The 21,072-nt window shown below is 43.5% G+C and overlaps 1 protein-coding gene and 1 long non-coding RNA gene across 4 annotated transcripts in view; one reads left to right on the top strand and one right to left on the bottom strand.

The window, feature by feature from the left end:
* The window catches only part of birc6 (baculoviral IAP repeat containing 6), a 66,382-nt gene that overhangs the window by 14,112 nt on the left and 31,198 nt on the right, over nucleotides 1–21,072 (bottom strand). For all 3 annotated transcript variants that reach the window (XM_055029219.1, XM_055029220.1, XM_055029221.1), the window contains exons 46-64: nucleotides 20,331–20,506; nucleotides 20,142–20,238; nucleotides 18,861–19,055; nucleotides 18,566–18,766; nucleotides 18,066–18,345; nucleotides 17,030–17,286; nucleotides 15,512–15,620; nucleotides 15,107–15,337; nucleotides 14,136–15,018; nucleotides 13,914–14,057; nucleotides 12,871–13,000; nucleotides 11,946–12,077; nucleotides 11,681–11,842; nucleotides 11,428–11,601; nucleotides 10,183–10,382; nucleotides 9,654–9,990; nucleotides 9,169–9,386; nucleotides 8,211–8,375; nucleotides 6,381–6,552 (exon numbers count right to left, since the gene is read on the bottom strand). In XM_055029219.1, the coding sequence (XP_054885194.1) occupies nucleotides 6,381–6,552; nucleotides 8,211–8,375; nucleotides 9,169–9,386; nucleotides 9,654–9,990; nucleotides 10,183–10,382; nucleotides 11,428–11,601; nucleotides 11,681–11,842; nucleotides 11,946–12,077; nucleotides 12,871–13,000; nucleotides 13,914–14,057; nucleotides 14,136–15,018; nucleotides 15,107–15,337; nucleotides 15,512–15,620; nucleotides 17,030–17,286; nucleotides 18,066–18,345; nucleotides 18,566–18,766; nucleotides 18,861–19,055; nucleotides 20,142–20,238; nucleotides 20,331–20,506 (4,263 nt within the window). The remainder of the gene's footprint in view (nucleotides 1–6,380; nucleotides 6,553–8,210; nucleotides 8,376–9,168; nucleotides 9,387–9,653; nucleotides 9,991–10,182; nucleotides 10,383–11,427; nucleotides 11,602–11,680; nucleotides 11,843–11,945; nucleotides 12,078–12,870; nucleotides 13,001–13,913; nucleotides 14,058–14,135; nucleotides 15,019–15,106; nucleotides 15,338–15,511; nucleotides 15,621–17,029; nucleotides 17,287–18,065; nucleotides 18,346–18,565; nucleotides 18,767–18,860; nucleotides 19,056–20,141; nucleotides 20,239–20,330; nucleotides 20,507–21,072) is intronic.
* Nucleotides 1,158–4,055, top strand: LOC129359564 (uncharacterized). The gene is made up of 2 exons (XR_008605924.1): nucleotides 1,158–1,950; nucleotides 3,035–4,055. It is a non-coding gene; the product is annotated as an uncharacterized LOC129359564 (long non-coding RNA).

Below are 21,072 nucleotides of genomic sequence, written 5' to 3'. Positions count from 1 at the left end.
GAAACAGATGAGAGTCAGGCTGTGACATGTCTCCGCCAACACACTCTGCCTCAGCGGACACTGGAAAGAGTGTGCATCAAGGCAGGAGCATGCGAAAGGAGCTTAAGCAGCCTGAAGCTCTTTGCTATTATCAGAAATATTCAAAAATATTTAACCAATTTGTTTTTTCCAGGTCAAGTTCCTAAAACGATTTGCTGTTGCATTAAAAACAATATGCAAAATACACACAAGCTGAGAAGAAATAAGAAAAACTCAAGTTATATGAAGGTTGAAATATAACAGCAGTGAATAACTGCTTTAGAAAGCTTGTGTGATGAAAATCAGTGTATCTCATATATTTTGTCTTAAGCTTTTTTTTTTTCATTTTAATAAACAATTTTTATAAGTGCAGAGAAACTGTTACAGTAATCAAAGTGAGGCATCTCAAGAATCCCCCAGACGTCAGGATCCAACTGAACGAGTCCAGATCACCACTTGTTTTCACCATGGTCGTCTTCATCATCCTCCACATTCATCCCCCCTTCCCTCCTCCCATCTCTCCATTCTCCAGGTCTACCGCACTGATAAAAGCTGATGGCGGGCTTGATGGAATCCTGAAAGGAACGCTAGGCAGGGGGCCAGATTCACTTCATTTAGCCTTTTTGCAGATGTCTATTGTTTTGGTGGAAGCTGTGTGTGTGTGTGTGTGTGTGTGTGTGGTGTGTGTGTGTGTGTGTGTGTGTGTGTGTGCGTGTGTGTGTGTGTGTGTGTGTGTGTGTGTGTGTGTGTGTGTGTGTGTGTGTGTGTGTGTGTGTGTGCGCGTGCACACATGCATTGTGGGAACAAGTTTCCTGACACATATTACGATGTTTGGACCGAAGCCTTTTCCCCAACAGGGGGAATCCTGATTTTGGTTTAGGGGTTAGGTTTATGACTAAGATATGAATTGAATTTTGGTTAGGATTAGGTTTTTAAAAGATGCAGAAATGAATGGAAGTCAATGGAAAGTCCCCACAAAGATAGCGTGATGAGCATGTGTGTACGTGTGTGTACGTGTCATCCCCCTAGCAATGGGAGAGGAGGAGACGACTGCAAGCCTGAGCCCATCTTTTTCCCTCCCCTCCCTCCTTCCTTCTCGTCCTCATGCTCCTTTCCATTCCTCTCCACAGCCACCAGGACCGTCCTCCTTCTCTTCCCTCCACTCTGCTTGGTTATCCAATGTGCCGTCGTCCCCGGTGCCTAACTGCTGGAGACCAAGTGGAAGGCGGCAGTCTCTGGTGATTCTTTCCTGCACATCTACTGAGACAAGAGACTCAGGCTGCGCTCGCTGTCTGCAGACAGCTGGATCTTGGATTTTCCTCTCTCCTCTGGAATATTCCTCAGCAGACTCAATCCGTGGACCTGCCTGTTCTCCCGTGCTGGCTGCCAGCAACACGCCACCAGCTCACCCGACAGACATGATGCAAAGCGCTGGCACGGGGGCTTCACATTCCAACGACACCCCCAGAAATGACGGCAGCAACAGCAGCAGCATAAAGCTGAGTATGTGCAGGTTTATGGAGACCCTGTGGAAGAAGGCAGTGGGTTTCTTTAGCAGAGTTTAGGCAGAGCGAGGAAGCCGAACTCAGAAGACTGAGCAGACAAAGAACGATGAGCAGAGTGTGTAAGGGGCTGAGATGGAGTAGGTAAGACCCCTGCTGCCAGAGTCTCTAGAACTCCACAGAGACGAGTGAGGGAGCAGAGAGGAAGGTGGGGGGTAAAGGGGTTTTGCAGCTGGTGCTGAGGAACATGGGAATTTGTCGTGGATCTGTTTCTGCCTTCTCTCCTCCGTCACCGAGGCGGTGACAACACACACCCAGTCTCTCCCTGTTTACCCCTCTGTCGCTGCCTGGAGCAGCTTCACACACTCATTTCTTCTTTGAGGTCCCAAACAGCATGCTGGACGATGCTTTGTACATGAAACGCCTTAAGGTAAGCCGTTTCCCAATTATCTGAATTGATTTTCAAGGACAGCAGTAAAGTTGTGCCAAAATGGTAAGGAGACAATAAATAGAACAAAGAAAACTAATCCTGAGCAGTTCTTTTGTTCATGCAAAAAAATGACAGTGTTGTGGAACTGTCACCAGAGTGGAAGGAATTTACTCTGTGCAACAGAAAGTTTCTAGATTTGTTGAGAACAGCCATCTTTGATCAACTGGAGGATGTTAATCAGTAACAGCCAGCTGCGCAGGCTTCTAATTCAGCATGGGGGAACCCCACTGGGAGAGCGTTGCTGTTATTTTAACACTTCCAGTGCATTAAAGCTTTCAATCTAAAGGTTGGTCATAGCATCATTTACCTCAGGAGCTTCATGGAGTGAATTTTCCACAAATGAGATCACCGTTGTTGATTCCTTCTCTGATGCCTCTGTCATCCCATATAAATTTATGTATTCTTGCATCCAGAGCAACTCTCCAGATCCAGCCATTCGTCCCCCAGCTTAGTGTGTAGCTTTAGTCATCATAAGTGATGACTTATTTCATGGTCTGGATCCTGTCTTCTCAATTCACCCTTCCATCTCGTCCTTTCTGGTATTCGTCTTTACAATTTCTCCTACCGTTGTCTCTAATTGTTCTTTATTTTCTTGGTGAAACACTCTTCTCTCAGAATCAGTTCCACATCTGTCATTTCTTGAACCGTGCCCAGTTTGTTAGCTTGAACCTGTTAGATGCATCCCTTTCTCTCACCCATCTGACTTCAGTCAACTTTTAATACTCGAAGTCGTGATATAACCCTTATCCTCTTTTTAACGCTTTATGAGAGTAGGTTTGCTTGGTTATTTGGGGAATTTTTCTCGTTACTCTGGGTCAACCATGAACTTTCTCATTATGTGGCCCAACCCAGAAGTCACCGCTTTAAAGCTTTCATCCCAGAGTCTGTGCTGACATTAAATTCCAGTTGCTCCAGATCAGAAACACCAGGATTCAGAATATAAATTCAGCCTCTTTCTGTTTCAAACTAAGCAGTGCTATTGCTCTGTGTCTAACATGGCCTCCATAAATTTCTCTTCTCCCAGGTCAGGTGAGCTACAGGACCATGGGCACCACCGTCATCACGCTGGACGATGTGCAGGCGCTGGAGGCCAAGGAGGAGCAGGAGGAGTCCATCTTGGCCATGCTGGGCATCGTTGGCACTTTCCTCAACCTCTTTGTAATAGTTTTTGTTTACATTTATACCACGGTGTGAGGATGGAATCCCATGATTGGAAAACACTGATCAATGGTAAAACCTTAGGAAAAACTGCAGCCTGACATGAACATCTATCCCAGATCAAGATGGAAGAAACGACAGGAAGTGTCTGAAGATGACAAAGAGGACGGCATGCTGCCACATCACATGTTTCATCTGGAAAGATAACGAAGGGCTTAAAGCGAATGCGAGACGAGTCACGTGAAGAAAGGGAGTCCCCCCCCAAAACGAACGCTTTCTGGCTCCCGGCATCTGGGACTGTTTGACTAATGAGGATGACTCTGGTGCCATTATTCCACTAAACTCAGTTGAATTCTACAGTCGTTCTCCTTTACAACGCAGAGTGAAACCTGGAGGAGTGATTGGTAAGGCCCACTCGACCAGCACCGCTCCTCACTTCCTGAACCCCCCCACAGACATATACATATACAACACACATGGCATTCAAGAAAAGTCCTGCGACAGCTCTACATCCTGAAGAAGATGGATTTCTAAAATATAATGAAATAAACTACTGTTCTCGGGTTAAAAAGAAACATTTCCAAGATTTAAAAGTTCACATATGGAGCTATTTTTGTAAAAGGACATCTTTACAGAGGGTAAAAATTTAGGAGAAAGACAAGATTGTGATTTTAAAAAAAGCAACTTGTGTATTAAAATACGAGCAAAAGCAAACTTATGCTGTATTTTTGTTCATATTCATAAAAGATGAAGGATGTGTCCAGAAACTCTTACAGAAAAGAGTTTTTTTTCCCCCTTCTACTTTTTAAGAGTCAGTTTCTGTAACCTTTTCTCCATTTTACCAATGCTGTTTTTATGACTACCTGAATAAAGTCTACATGTACAGATCAATGATTCAGTTTACTAAATAAACCACAATCATTGCTATGATTGCTGGCCTAAGCTTTGCTGGTAAAAAAGAAAGGTGGGTGAGAAGTAGGCAGTTGACTTCTGACCTGGTTAGGTTTGATGGACTTTGGCTGATTTTGGAGGGAAACATTCATTCTTTTTATTCAACCAGGGAAACTATTGAGAATATGCTCTTACTTCCAAAGACAACCTGACAGTTGGAACACTGAACAACAACGTTGCACACATTTTAGAAAAGGAGAAACTAAGATGCAACCTATGATTTTAAAAACTATGTAAATGACTTCTAATGAGTCATGTGGACAACAACTGGAAGTTTTGCGCACATCTGTAATGGAAACACGGCTGGTGGACCTCAGTTCATCACCCATTACTCTCTAAAAAACTTTGACTGTTTTAACTTTCTAATCATTATAAAACATACGCAGAGACCTGGACAAACTAGTCCAGTGTGTCCTTTAAGGATGACTGCCAGCGACATCAACCGACGACTTTTGTCTGTTCAACACGACGTATAGAACATAAATCGCCATCACATTGTGTGTGTGTGCCGTATTCACATTAAAATGAACTGTTTAGAGTGCAAGAATTTTTTCAAGTGTTGTACATTTCCATTGTCATATTTAGCCACGTGGGCAGATTCTCACACCAGAAACTAATGACAGAGTGGTTCAAAGCACATCGGAGAAAGAAGAAAATCCTCATTGCAACATTTACCATTATGGCACTAAGAGCCAGCTAACTCTGCACAAGTTTGGTCCAAATATACAGCTGAATTCAACTGGGCTCATGTTGACTTCAAAAATGAAGCAAAAGCTGTGGATGTAGAAGGAGGGATTAAGGTCTGATAGTTTAATCAGACCTGAACCGATCACATTAATCTAAGGTCTGCTATGAACAAAAGTTATTTGTTGCTGAAATAGTCCTGAGACCTACACAAACATCACAACAACTGGCAAAGCACTGATAAATACATTACAGCTAAAAGCATACATCTATAGAAACTGTGTAATAAGATGACCTTTACCTCTCACGTTCATTACAGTTGAAACCAGATATTTACATACACTGAATAAAAAGACAAACCTAATCTTTTCTCATTGTCTGAAGTTGAATCACAGTAAACATTTCTTGTTTTAGTTTGGAGTTACACAATTTATTTCTACTTTCTAAATGCCACAAAACATTTATTTAGATATTTTCTTGTAACTTTCCTTAAGTTCAAAATTTTACATACGTTTAGTCTCAGTGGTAACTGTCTTTTAAACTGTGTGACTTGGGTTACACCTTTTGGGCTGTCAGAGGTTTCTGGAATGAATGATATATTTGAGTTAATTGGAGTTCGCACCAATGGATGTACTTGAAGGCCACGCCTGAAAAACACTGCTCACTTTTTGAAATGGAGCAAAGAACATAAAAAATATATAAAATCAGAAAAATAATGGGCTCCTGTCATCTAACAATTATATGCAAGTGCAGACAATATCAAATGTGTGAATCAAACCCAGGACAGAAAAAGATCCTGTGAAGATGATACTGAACCTGCTTAGAGAGTCATATACTGAGATGAACTGCTAGTCCAACAGCAGCAGACTAAACAGATCCCAGTTTGCAAACAGACTCAACCTGCAGTCAGAATCCAGTCAGAATCCAGAGCATGTGCTACGCAGCGCCACATCAATAAGCTTCAACTTCACAGCATTTGCCATACCGCTTATCTGCCTTGAAAACAGCCCTGTTCATAATCCATATTCTACACAACAGCAGCAGTTAGAAAGCTTTTCTCCTAGTGAAACAACTACTAAGAACACAGTCAAATTCTCATTTAATTCACAAATTAAAAAAAAAATATAATTCTACTCTGGTCTGATTGCTACAATTTCTGCATCAGCAATGCAGAAATTGAAAGAATCACAAAAGAAAAACATGAAATCAGGCCATTTCTATTCTGAACATACTAGAATGTAGACAGTGAGGTTCCACTGTTAGTGATCACTGCAAATCCAACCCAGAGTCGGGGTCTAAAGCCACAGAGCATGAAAGGACAAATGCTAACAAATGCTAACAGAAGAACCATGTGAAATTTACCCCTTAAGAGTAAGACATCTCAAACCATTGTCCTTTTACTAGATATACAATTAAAGACAAATAAAAGACCTATTTCAATTATCACACTGTTCCCATATGTTGCTGTGTAACCACAACCATTTCTGAAATGTGGGATAGAAAGAAGAGCTCGATCACATTGGCATCCCTCTCCGCCCCGTTGTCTAGGTGTTTATTTGGAGAGACATGGCACCAACCTGAGTCATTGCGTAAGTAGGAGGACATGGCAGGGATGAGGCAGGACTGGCTGAGCAGCTCCTGTAGCACTGTCGGCAGAGCTGAGCTGTTCTGAGCTCTGCTGTCTGTAGAGGCATCGGCACCGTGGCAGCTGCTGCTGGACCCTGCCGGGTTGATATAGCTGGCCAGAACCTGGTGGACGCAACACAACCAGTATTCCATTTACTTCAAAACAGCACCTCAGCCAACATCTTACATGTGTCGTTTATAACTCTTTCTTTTCCCCTCAACACAGGATTTCCCCCAGGGTATTATAAGCCTTCCTCCCACAGTCCTAAAACATGACTGTTAGGTAAATTGATCTCTCAAATTCTCCTTAGGTGTGTGTGTGTGTGTGTGTGTGTGTGTGTGTGTGTGTGTGTGTGTGTGTGTGTGTGTGTGTGTGTGTGTGTGTGTGTGTGTGTGGGTGTGTGTGTGTGTGTGTGTGGGTGTGTGTGTGTGTGTGTGTGTGTGTGTGCATGGTTGTTTGTCTTGTCTGTTTCTGTGTTGCCCTGTGACAGGCTGGCGACCTGTCCAGGGTGACCCCACCTTTCACCTGGAATGTAGCTGGAGATAGGCACCAGCAACTCCCGACCCCACTAGGGTCAAGGGTGAACAGAAAATGGATGGATGGCATTGGAAACACTTATCACATCACACAAAATGCGTGGTCAACCAGATGTTGCCACTGGCGCAAACCACAAAGAAGACAACAGGAAGAGGTAGGAGGAAGATGTTTTTAATAACTAATTTCTTGTTTAATGGAAACACCACAATTGCAAAATTGTGCGCACATTTGTAACAGAAACACAGATAGGGACAGTAAAGACGGATTAAGCTACGTTTCTAGTTGACACACTGAACTGGTTGCGCACCTATTGTGCCGTTCCTGCATCTGCCCGTTAGCCTGACAAATTATTATTTCAAAATTATGATGCTTGCTCATGTACCTCCAAAATCTTTTGTAACTCTTAACATTTTTAAATATAAAAATTTGATGGGCCGCTGTGGACTGCCCTAGTGCCCCTACCGCCCAGCTTAAAAGGTCTGGGGGAAACTCTGCAACAAGCATATTTTTTATTGCGTTTTTAAAACCAATGAACGGCAGTGTATTTTCCTTAGTGACCTTCTCTTTGAATCTACCCTAAGGATAGCATTTCTTCCAATGTAGGAACTTCCATAAAAAATCTAAGCAATGTTTAATGATCTTGTAATCTTTAATGATCTTTGGAACAAAAAATCGGAACCACAAATAAATATTTAAAGAAACACCACTGTCTGTTTGGAACCAGAGGAAGCATGTGGGTTCAGCCTCCCAATGAGTAGAACGCAAGCCTCAGGAGACGTTACAAAATAGGAGTGAAGTTGCAAAGTGGAATATGTTAAAATAAAATCAAAATGTTTCTGTTTTTGCTGAAAGTGGTTTTGGAAATCATTTTGTAGCAAAAATGTGACATTCAATGGTTAATTCAATTGACTGGACAATCCTAAGCTGTAAATCAGTAAGTAGTTGCTCAGTGCAGCCCACTGAGCAACTCAGTGGACCTCAGTTCAGCCTCGCTCAAAGTGTGTGTGCATGTGTGTGTGTGTGTGTGTGTGTGTGTGTTTGAGTGTAAGACATAAATGCAGCCTGAGCTGCTGAATGTGAGAGCATCCCTAAACCACCTTACACACTTTCACACAGATAGCCTACAGACCCAACAAGGAAGCTGTTCCAGTACAGCCCATGCAAGACAATAATCCTCACATTATAACTAAAAATAAATATAAAAAATTAAAACACAGGTGAGCAGAGGGAAGTTGATATTTACCTGCAGCAGACAGGTGACATGTTCCTCCTCTAATCTCTGCTTGGTAAGGGCCTGCTCCACATCCCAACCTGAAGCTGTAGAGCCAGTACCAAAACCAGTTCCTTTAGCCCAGTAAAGCTGCTGCTCCTCACTCGTCCCACCACTGTGACAACTGGACATCTGCGGCTGCAAACACACAGACACACACATGCACACACAGAATTAAACTATACAAACAAGTGGATAATTTATTTATATTCCTTTTCCATGAACCAATTTTCCTCCTTATTGACCACATAGGGGTCAGTAATGCAAATTTAACACTATTTTAACGCTATTTGTTCCACACTTTTGTGCGAAATTGTATAATTTCAAGGCTGACTTAGTCTTGTTTTGTCTCCTATTGATCACTGAACCTGTTGGCTTTATATTCCTCCAGGCAGAACAACATTATTGTCCCCAATCCAAATCCTGTTCAGTAAAGTTTTGCAGGGCAACCAGAACTTGTTCAGTGCATTTATTCATTCTTGCGGTCCCTGCTTCAGTGAAGCAAATCTGAACTATATATCTTTAATTGTGGTTAATTGAAACACTGTTTCTCTAAGCATTTTTTACAATTATCAGTTTTTCAAGAAATACTCCAAACATTAAGAGTTAATTTAGTCAGAAATTAACTCCATCAATTGGACCCAAATAGACTCACAGATAAAAAAAAAATATTGGTTGCTTCCCACTAAAAGTTCATCACCCACTTTTGGTATAAGTGAGCAGGTGTTAATATCACCACACATTTAAAACTAAGCAAAGATCTGAACAGGGCTATGAGCCACATTTAACAACTGAAAGATCAGAGACAGTGAGATTCTGGGAAACTTGCCTATGAAGCTTAGCAACATCTGTTCACTAAGAGCTCATAAAATGAATAAATGCAGCTCATACAGAGATGTATTTAATAGGTGTGGGGGTCAGTGGGGCGTACCTCAGAGACGTTGCTGCTGGCATTGGGGTTTCGAGGGGCATGGTGGCTCAGAGCTGACAAACAGGCCAGGATTAGGTGAATGGCGCCAATCTCTAAAGCCATGCGGCGCAGCAGTACTCCGTCATCAGTAGTCAAAGGTGTGCTGCTGAACAATGCTCGAAGAACATGGAATGGCAGGGTGGGCAACACGTTGGCAGAGGGGGACTGCAGGATATGACCTAAAAGAAGATCAGAGCAAAAACCTCCATCATTGGTCTTTTATTTTTTATATATATTTTTTTTAAATACAGTTTGGATTTATAAGGACGCTGGCAGGTTCTTTTTACTGTACATAAAAGTTAAGTTCCAGTTCACAACTGTTACAAACAGCAGATTCTAAAAGGTTGACCAGAGTTTTATTCAGAGACAGCTTTAGGTGATGAGTGAAGGTGCTGGGTGTCCGCATGGCAGCTCGACTCTGTAGCAGGAAATGGTTTCAGACTTACTGCCCTCTCCGTCGTCCGTGACGCCCAGCACCAGACGCAGCAGACACTGCGCGTGCTTCCTCTCCTTCAACAACACCTCAGCGTACCCCGGCAGGCGCAAGAACAGGCCGAACGCTGCCAGTGAGTGGGCCGGAATGGGCGACATGGACTGCACCGAGGATGAAGATGAGGAGGAGGAGGACTGGGACTGCTGCTTGTTCACAGGCGGCGGTTCTGCAGCAGCAGACTCGGGGGCTTCGTACACCAGCTCGCCTGACTGCTCGATGGTCACCCATTCAAACTGGTCGCTGTCTTTAGATTTCTCCTGGCTGGATGCTGGGATCAGCGGGGCGCTGACCTGAGAGGAGGACCCAGCAGAGCAGAAACTGAGCAGTGGTCTCAACACATGACTCATCACTGCATGCAGAGTCAATGGATTTACTGCACAAAAGAGCTATTATCTTTGATTTTACAGACAAATTTTCTACAACTTCTTACAAGAACTTTAGCTAAGATGAACACCAATGTTTTTTGTCAGACTTTAACTCACCTGCTGAATGACATCAGGGTAGAGCATGGGCAATCGCTCTGCAATCAAGGCCAGCCCCCCCATGCCAGCAAAGACCTGCAGTGGTGACTGGATGGGGTTGGTTTCCAGCAGGGACTCATCAGTTGCAGCATCCAGACATTCTTCGCTGACCATCATTGGTTCATCCTCAGGACAGCTGTTGAGCATGTCGCAATGGTCCACTGCAGCAGGACAACACAGAGGTCATCTTCACAAAACCCCTGCAACCAGATTCTAAGCAATGCTGTCCATGTACGCGACCTCACATGTCTGCTACTAGTCAGAAAATGATTTATATAAGTTTTATATTTCATATTAAAACAAGAGTGAAGAGTAGAGAAGTTTAGGAGTTGCCGACATATTAGAAAAATCACGTGGCGGAAATATAATCTAGTATTTAATACGGTTTGATGAAGCAGATTATGTTTTATTGATACCAAGCCATCAGGTGAGGTGAATTTTCAAAATAAAAGTAAAACAACCCAAGCAATCATGTAATGGTAAAATCCACTGCGTGGATTGTGTTAGGTCTGCTTTTAGAAATCTATATGGAGAAGAGCGATGCTGCAGACTCCACTGCTGATCCCATCAAAATATTGATATTAAAGATTAATCTGACCTTGTGTGACCACATGAGTCTGCAAAAAAAACATCTAAGTATAAGCACACGTGGAGCAGCCATATCAGTTCTGGATGCCAGCGAGTCTGGCCCTGTTACATTCTGTCTCCACTAAACGTCCTTCAGTCTCCTCAATTAAATGAGACATAGATGTTGCACGGAAGCAAGGAATACAAATATCTAACTATCACAGGTCTACACAGGCATGTCGGCTAGCAAGCAGAGGAATATGGAGACTTCTTTCTGGAACATAACTAAATCAGCATTAATTGATATTGCAATTTACAAAAAAACATTATTAGTAACAAAAGTAACTAAAACCACCCGATGTAACAAACAAAAAGGAATAACTCTGCACTATGACTTGGTTCAGAAACAGATCAGTGAAAAGCAGAGAACAGATTTTTAGGAAACTAGGTTCACCTGCTATTGCTTTCATGTCTTTACATCACCCTGCCAGTGGGACTAGAGAATGAAATGAACCACTTGGATATAATCATTATTTACTAACATGCATTGGCTGATTATTCAGAATAGGTTGATCTGAAACAAACTTAGGTCACATTACTGCATAAATTGTAAATGGGAGGACAGAGGCAATCCAGTACCTTTTTCAGTGCGAAGCCTCTTGAAGGAATCAGTCTTAGAAAGTCCAGGGTCAGAGATGACCTTAGAGCCCAGCTTGACGGTCAGGTTGATGGACTGGTAGCCCTGTGGCAGCTTACGGTCATACAGGAGAGTGAGCAGCTGAGCCAGGGTCATCTCAGGGGGGAGGGGCTGACCTGAAAGCAACAACACCAGAGATATCAGAGATGAGCTCTGACTGCGTTCAGGCCAAACTTCTGCAGGAGCCTACACTACCTGGAAGAAGCTTGTGGTAAAGATGGAAGACGGGCACGCTGATGGTTTTGGCCGAAGGGTCCACGCCAGACGAAGAGGTCAGCTTGTCACCCACAATACGACCCCGTCGTGACGGAGGTCGTGGAGGGGTCAGAAGAGCTCGTTTGGACTGGGATTTTAAACCTAAAGATGGACACCCTGGATGAATTTAGTGACAGAAACACCGACTGATAACTATTTCAAAGTAGATATAGCAGTTTTTCATTTAACGAATGCACCAAAGTACCTGACGCTACAACCACACTGTAGTTGTCCTGAAAGCCGTTGTCTGCCTTCATCTTCTCCTTCTCCTCATGATTCTTTTTCTCCTTGTCCTCCTTCTGCTCACTGATCAACTTTGCTGTAATGCTGGGAGTGTCTGGATTGATGGAGAGAGAAAGTAAGAAAGGAATGTTTTGTCTCCCAGACTCTTCTACAATTCAGCAGCAGCAGTGGTGTATCAGGTTTCCCATCAAGTCCTTCAGGGAGTCAAGAGGTGAAGCATTAATCATGCACCCGGCTCACTAAAAGGTCATGTTGCAGCATAGGTGACCTTGCCGTCTACAGAGCATCCACTCAGCAGCAGAGCTTTAGTGTAGGAAGCAGTAGGTTGAATAATTAAAGCTGGATTCCATAAAGGGAAAGGTGAAAGTTTTCTGCAACGGTAGACGGCAACAGAAATTTATTGTTTCACGTCAAATGAAAATGACCAGAAACTTTGGATTAAAAGTGGAAATGTGACAGACATTTTAAACACCATGGCAACAATGTTTGCCATGGTTCCTACCTCCAATTATGAGATAGGAACAACGTAGGAAGAAAACAGCTGATTTTCTGAGCTAAAAGTGGCTGAAAGGGGGCCTCTTAAGGAAGCCACCCGTATTGATAACACCCAAAGGTGTCATCAACCCATTGGGTGGAAAAATGTCGACCTCCATGGGTGAAGAAGATATCAAAAGATGTAAATTTTTTGAAGTAATTATGAGTTTTAACACATCACAAACAGCAATTTTTTAATTAACAGGAACATTACAACATGTTTAGGTCAACATATTCAACTAATCTTGGATCCCTGTAATATCCTGATCCCTGTAATATCCTGAACAGATATGGACGGACAGACAGATACAGAACAGTTTGATGACGTTGATGTTAGCTTTAGGATCACATACCAGACACCCGGTCGAGGACCTCAGCTAGTGTAGTAGAGATTGGCAGATGGAGGGTGCGGTACTTGTGGCCTGCTCCATACATGGGATGCTGGATCATGTGGCTGGTGGCGTTGATGCGACCTTTATACAACTGAGGAAAACAGGACATGATGTTTTAGAAACGCTCTCTTTAAAAAGACATACTGAGAAATTTCATTTATGTCATGGTTTCATCTGCAGCTGCAGAAACTATGGAATTTAAGTTGGACATTTTCAGCATTTATCCAATACTGCCCTCTTGTGTTTACAACTGAACACAGGATATATCAGTGGATCTGAAACAAGGTGGAATGTTGTTCGTCCAGAAAAACATGAAAGGCAAATTTCAGCTGCTTTCAACTTTACAGCACATTAGCAGATGTTACCGCAGACCATAATTTAGTTTAATTAGGAATCTAAGACGATCTGATAAATTTAAAAGGGGCAGTCAATTTTATAGCACAATCAAGTAACTACGTTACTTTCAGTTGTTATAAAAATGTTAGATTCATCAAATATGACTTCAAAGAACTTACAAGAAAGACTTCAGATTTTACCACCTCAAATTTGAGCTCGTCTTTTTAAAAAACTTCTTTTTCTGAAACTCCCCCTTCAGAAAGTCATCACATCGCTCTTTTATTCATCTTTTCACAGCAGATTTACTGTTCTGTCAGGTGTTTGCTAATTGCTGCTGACTAGTCTAAAGGAACTGAGTGGGAGAGTCACGGAGGAGGACAACTCTGAGGGGGAAGCTCTGAAGCTTGGAAACTGCACCTCAAAGGAGGCTTTAGGTCCAATAATGCGTTTTGGAAAGCTGAATGGTTGCTTTGGGAGATTAAAGGTTTTCTCAAATATGTGTGAAAGAATCAAAGCAACACTCCAGGTATAATTTTGATCATAATTATAATTATAATATGACATAAAGCTAAAAAAATAGTAATAATTTTACATAATACTGCTCCTTTAAAGGTTCCCTGGACAACACAAAGCGGTTACTAATCGGATAGCAGGAAGCAATGACTTACTGGGCAGGGGGACTGGAGGAAGACTGTAACTTTCTCATCCTCCAGCATGAGCTGCAGGAAGAGTCTTCGGATGAAGCCTGAGATATTTTGGGAGATGGGAACGTTGCCTCGTTGGGGAGCCGACTGGAAGAGTTCACACAGCACCTGCAGCCAGCAAACACACTCTTAGAATACACTGAGGGAAACTGACTGAGGATGAGGCCAAGATGTGCTGATACAGACCTGTGCCATGAGCCGCTGGTTGCTAGGGTGACAGGAGATGCACTGAAGGAAAAAAGCCACAGTTGCGTTCTCTAAAGCCGTTCTCTGCTGTGTGGTGAGACCCCCCGCCTGGCTGGATGACAACTGGGAGAAGTGAGACCCTGTTTGTGGCATGGGGGCTGGAGGTGGACCTGCAGCAGATCCGGTGGCCAGCGGCTGACAGCCAGGACTGGAAGCAGCACTGGGACCAGTACTGGAACCAGCACTGGCGCTGGAGTGGCAGAGCAGGAAGAGCAGCGCCGTCCACAGAGGGTAGACCTCAGGCCCACCGAGCCAGTCCTTCATTGAGTGACTGTTGCCCACCTCTGTGAGGAAGCGCAGCACCGGAGCAGCCAGTTCAGCGGCCAGGGCTGTCCTGCCTTGCTGGGACGGTGAGGGCGACAGCGAGTGGTAGTGGTGGTGGTGGCGCCTGTCTACCTGAGCGGCAGGTAGAGGCAGATCAGCACTGACTAGGAGTCCCACGCAGAACTGGACCAGGCTGCGCACCAGCAGCGAGGGCAGGCCTGAGTCCAGCAGCTGCTGGATGGCTCCTGGGGACTGGGAAGCGGCTGCAAGGGTGGTCAACTGGGACTCGGAAAGGTTGACTGGGGGTCTAGCATGTTTTGAGTCATCTGTTAGTCCACCAGTGCTAGCATCATGCTGCTTTTTCCCATCATCCGTCATTGCAAGTCGCCGCTGCTGGGCATGGGAGTGGCTAGCTGTTGGCACGGAAACGATCTTCATCCAGGACATGAGCAGGGTGAAGTAGCTGGGGTGAATATGACACATGGAGCACAGCAGGCTGTCCACAGCCTTCTTCAGCACGATGTTGCATGAGAGAGACATGGACCAGTTGAACAGGAGCCTGGAGGACAGAACGGAGAACAGCGTCAGCCATGACAACTCTAAACTAGAACATTGTGTGATTCAACTATCAGAAGAGCAGAACTGACTCAAAAAGTTCTCTGTTGAGAAGCCCAGGAAGATCATAGTCAACAGGCAGCTCGAAACTGTGCCACAAGATGGCCGCCACGCAGTGGAGGTGAGAGGGAGAAGGCATGAGGAGACCGTACTCTCTGGAGGAGGAGGAGGAGGAGCCGGCAGAAGCGTAACCCGCAGGAACACTCATTTTATGACCTGCCACTCTGGACGAGTCGTACACCCAGTGGAGCAGAGCCTGGATCCTGGAAGGCACAAAAAACATCCAATCATGTTCATTCACAAGTTCATGTACCGCAGAGTGAAATATCAGGATGTTTCTATTTCAGGTCTCCCTGAAGGATGTTGTCAAAGACCATTTCTCCTCAGGGAGAGAGAAACTAACTGGACAGAAAAGTGATGCAAGAAGTGGTCTGTACCTGTCTTTGGTTCCAGAGTCCTGCGTGGTTCCCAGCTGGTACAGAATGTCAATGGTGGAGTCAGAGGAAAGGCCGTTGAGGCGTCCAAACAGCAGAGGACTGTTTAGATCTGTTCAAGACAAAACACACAGAGCGAACACACACACAGAGAGGTTACACCCAAAATGTACTAATGAAACACAGAGATTACCCAGAGTGCACTGGGCTATCTCTGGGTTTAGCAGGTTGTCAAGTTTCTGAGAAGTAACAATTATGTTGGCAGCGGAGAGCAGAAACCAGGAGGATGGGAAATAAAAACCCTCTGGATCCACAGTGATAAGGATCAGGGTCTACTTAACAGCTTCAGAACTGCTCTATAGCCATGACAACCACTCAACTCCAAGTAAAATTTTAGGGATAAGTGTTGAAAAGGATCAGTATGAGGCAGAAATATGTCAGGTCTTTCTAGAAGCAAATTCCTAGCTTGTGCAACACAATCTTGGACATAAGTTGGACTCACATTAACAAATGGTAAATCTCTACTCATGTTTATTTCTATCATAACTGCAAAAAATGCATAAAACATAACTTGCTTAAACCAGCAGTATATAACTTTTCTAAAAAAAAAATATATATTTGTCAAAACATTTGTCATTACATTGTGACTATACTATGAGACAAATACTCTGAAAAATTGAGCTCCTCTGCCTTCTTTTAGTACTCCAAGTGCTAACTAGAAACAACCAATCAGGGCCAGGATGTGGGTGTTAGCGCTGTCAATCAGGCATGTGAATCTATCCCTACCCTGTGCCCCTCTGCTACATTATAGCTTCTTTGTAGCAGAGGGGCACAGGGTGACAGTTTTAACAAGTCTAGCAATATCTGAATAAAAGGAAAAATGTCTAACAGGGACCACAGTGCCTATTGTGCTTAAAACTTAACCTAATTTCTTGATTTGCAACAAACATCAGGAAGTACATCTTGTGGGGGCAGAAGAAACAACCAACCAGAGCAAACCATGTCAAAGCTCTGCCTTATCTTGGAAAACATTTAGGGAATTAAAAAGTTCACTTCTAATAGCTGGTAATTGTTGCTAAGAACCAGGGTTCTCTTCGGAATGCTCACACGCCAGAATGAGACCAAAACATGTCGCATCATCAATAAATGTAGGTAGAGCAGCTATACCATGTGATGAATGCACAGCCATGGCAACAAACTCTGATGTAATTGAGCCTTTTCTAATATGAGGAATCTCGCATGTTGAGTGCTCCAAACAAGAGAATTGAATGAGAAACCCACAGCAGAAAACACAACTGAATCCAACTGGAAGTTGCCTGAAGACAAACTGAGGCTTATGAAGAAACATTTCTCCTTCTGAATAGAAATAGAATATTTAAAAAAAAAAAAAAAAGCTCACTGAGGTAAGGCTAAAGAACCAGCAGCATCGTCACTGAGGACAACAGGAGCTGGTTCTAGTTATTTACACCGTGTGAATATTTAGTCAGTGAATATATCAATGTGGCGGTTGTGTGGACTCACTTGCAGGGTCTGTGCCAGAGGCAGCACAGTTCCTCAGCAGAATGTCTATGAGTTTGAGTCCGATTCTCGTGGACTGCAGTCCTATTTTGACCAGCACTGCCTCGATGTTGGGGGAGTGCATGCCGCAGTAGGGAGACATGAGCAGAGCAGCACAGGTCTGCAGCAGGTTGGCTGTGGGTGCTGCAGCACTGGCCATCATGGCCTCCAGGTCCCCAACATGAGTCAGGCAGTGATGGAGCAGGCGGAGCCACCCGATGCTGAGGAGGCAGAGAGGGAATGTCTCAACTAGGGATGTGCCGATCCCCTTTCTTCATACCAATACAATACTTTATCGACCTAATACAGAACATCAGTGCTGAATTGACTTTGAGTGTTTCTTTTTTTAAATGCAGACATAAAGGTACGGAATTACAAATTCATTTCATAACTCTGAACCAGATCAGCACACTTAAACACACCAATAAATTTACAAGCTGGGTCAAACGTAAAAATAACAACTTTAATTTGTTCAGTCAGTGCAATTACTACTTGTTTAACAGCCAATGTAAAACAAGTAGTAAAGCATCCTGCATGTGTTAGTTCTCTCCCTGGTGGTAGTAACAACCTCCTCAGCAGGTCAATGTTATTCTTAGACCTTCTATTGAGCCCTCATTTGATCCAGGTGCATTAAACCACTGAGAGAACTAACCGGCCCTCAAGGACCGAATTTGGGCACCAATGTAGAAGAGAAAGTAATGAAAAGAATAGGTTGACTTCCTTGGTCTAAAATGTAAAAATAAACAGTGACAAGACAAACCTGCTTTCAAATGGCTTAAAAGTCCAATTAGGAATTAAAAATTTTATCACAGAAGTGCGACATGGCTCAGAGTACAAGGCATAGAATTAGACTAACCAGATCTGCCTTGACAAATTGGGTACATTGTCACGATACACAATCCGAAAGTTTTTCTATATATTAATATTGGATCGGTGCATCACTAGTCTCAACATCAGCTGCTGTACACCCAGACAGACTTATTGAGGGAACGGTGCGTACCTGGTTTTAGAGACCTGGTCCTCAGAGGGCAGAAAGGGGTTGTTGACCGTAGCAGAAGAGGTATTGCCAAACGCCGTCAACCCCAGCAGTTTGATCTGAGAAAGCCCCAGGGTGCTGGCGTCCCGCGGCCGGTGGAGCCTCAGGCACACCGCGGACGCCACTTCGGCCTTCACCAGCTGGATCTTTATGTAGGTGAGGCCACTGGTGAGGACTGGTGTAGAAAGAGGCAACATGTTGACACCGTCTGCACTGATCTCCACAGAGACGGAGGATGGGCAGGCTGAATGGTGATCGGAGGGAAAAAGAACAATAACCCCAAGTTTTTATTCCAGTGACAGGAAAAAAACATGTACTGATCCAATGCATACAAGGTGCTGTATACGCTGAGTTATTATTATTATTAATATTATAGCCACTAACACCGGACTTGGCAGGTTTTCTGGGGAAAACCTGTATCATTATTGTTATTAGTTATTGTTGTTGACTGGAATCCAACTCACTGGCCAGAGAAGCTAGATGAGGCTGGATGTGGACCTCCTTGAGCAGCACAGCAGCAGGAAGGTGGATGGTGAGGTCACACCACGCCTCCTCTGGCAGGAAGATGTAGGACCAAGCAGCTGAGCGTGCCCGGCGGTGGGGGGGCGTGGCCTGAAGCAGAACCTCTGCTGGTTGTGCAGTGGGGCTGCTGGATGTGATGGTGCCTGGGGACGAATAAACACTCGTTAGATTTAACCTGTAAGGTGTAGAACCTATCACTCATCTACCTGATGTGGAAAACAGTCAGATAAAACGTACCTAAAGGAGCGAAGTTGTGGAGTCCCTCAGCGTTGTCTGGCTCCGACGTCATCACCCTGGCCTTAAGGTTACCGTCAGCAGTTTTCCCAGGACCAGAGTCCAAGAATTTCATGATGGTGGACACCATACTGCGTGCTGTGTTCACAATGGCTCTGGTGCTTGTCACCATGTTGTTACAGATCAACTGTACACCTCCTGAAGAGTGAGAAGAAACTTGGCTATTATGAAGGTTCTCAATGCTAATGCATGTGATTAATCTGAAAATGTAAGTGCAACTTCATCTATTTTGACATAAAAGTGTCTCCTACACAGGGTTACCCAGTTTACAGCAGCGTGTTATGGAAGTGACACACAGGGAGCGACTGACAGCAGCAAGAGATACGTTTTCAGCGACAGAAGACAGCAAAGTTGTTGAAAATCTTCAACCTTTTTGTGTTTCATCGTTAGCCCACGTGTGCACATCTACGTGTACAAGTTCAAAATTTCACACGCACGAATCACGCCGGTTACGCAGCAGGCGTAACAGCTGGGTAATCTCTGGTTACAGCTGGATAACCAGCTGTTAAGCCAGCTGATGAAGATGTCCTCATCTCGTCCACAAAATGAGGAAAAAGGCTGTTGCTTCATCACATAAGTTCCACAGGAACTTAACCGAAAGATACATTTTTAAATTAACAATAGAAACACAATGAATTCCTCTGAATTTTTCTGAACATAAAAAAAACCTGAAAACAAAGAATCTTCAGACATGTTTGGCTGGAGACAATAAAACGTTTTTTGAAAACGTGCGTACAGTGGCGGTTTTTGATATTGGACTGTACGGGTTGGCATCAGAAATGAACTAGAAAATAAAATCCAACTATTCTATCAGTTTTCCCCTGAACATGTTTTCTACTTTTAGTATGCATGCGCAGTACGAGAGTAAGTTTCCCTTTGTTGCTGATGAGTTCTGGGAGACTACATTATCTGCTACAAAAAAAAATAAAAAATCTGACAATCGCTTCAATTTTAATTGGCTGGAGAGCAGCTGGGGTTATTTGCACAGCTGCGTGGCTATTTATTTTTCAGGCTTACACGGATAAGCATAGTGATTGCTCCTGATTAATCACAGGGCCAGAGTGTGATTAATCTCATTAATTCTTTTCATCAATTGAAAGCACTATTTTTAACATTTATGGACCTCCAAAATAAAATGACAATATTTACCATGATCTGATTATTGTGGCAATAATCAGTCACAACCTGATGGTTAAAGAAGAAACTAAATATGTGAACACCTACCCATGTCATGGAAAGCCTTGAGAGCTTCACTGGTATCCAACACACGCAGGATGAACCACAGAAGAGGCTCCGACAGCTGGCAGGTGGAGAGAGAACCCTACCATCAAACAAACAGAGACCCAGTAAGGTTTGCCTGACTCTAATTTAGAAAAGCTAATTTCGACACCTGACGGCAGCAACTGGTTGTACCTGTCTGCCCATGTAACCGCAGGCCATGTAAGTGAGAATGGGCTGCAGCATGACCTGCACTGAGCTGGCCCTCTTGCTCAGAGTGGTAAGGATGGTGAAAAGGCCATCGCCCACTGAGATGGCATCCAGACCGCCATGGAAGTTCTCATGTTTAGTAAGATGGAGACCGCTGGCACCTGGGTAAAGCGTTTTCATCATCACCATCAACACACTCAATATGAACTGCTAAATTCCAGAATTTTCATATTGTTTGATTAAAAACACTTCCACAGGGATGCACCAATCCAATAGTAATGTTTGTATCTTTACAGATATATGTAAAGATATATCAGTGACAATGTACCCAATCCAAAAGAGCAGATATATTCGGTCTAAAGTCTATGATTTGTGCTCTAGGGGACATAGCACTTTACTAATTATTTTGCATATTATTTAAAATTACTAACTGTACTTTGTGAACCTTTTGAAAGAAGTTTTGTTGCAGTTTATTTTTGCTAGTTTCAGTTTATTCACTTTCCATTGGCTCTCCTGCTCCTGATTGCACTGGCTGAAAAAATTAATGCTGAGTTGTTTTTACATGTTTGACCAGGTTTATGAAGGTATTTGTGTATTTACGCGTGCTGTACTGGTGCAGAGTTATCAAATAAATTAGAAATTCACTACCTTTATGTCTGTGTTTTAGAAAAAGAAACATCTTAAATTAATTCAGCACTCTTTTTCTGTGTCAGATCAGTCAATTCGA

The sequence above is a fragment of the Poeciliopsis prolifica genome, unplaced genomic scaffold (genome assembly GCF_027474105.1).
Source record: "Poeciliopsis prolifica strain line A6 unplaced genomic scaffold, Auburn_PproV2 SCAFFOLD005, whole genome shotgun sequence".
In the NCBI taxonomy this organism is placed as follows: domain Eukaryota; kingdom Metazoa; phylum Chordata; class Actinopteri; order Cyprinodontiformes; family Poeciliidae; genus Poeciliopsis; species Poeciliopsis prolifica.
The sequence above is the reverse complement of the archived record's forward strand: the minus strand, read 5'-3'. Positions and strand labels throughout refer to the sequence as shown.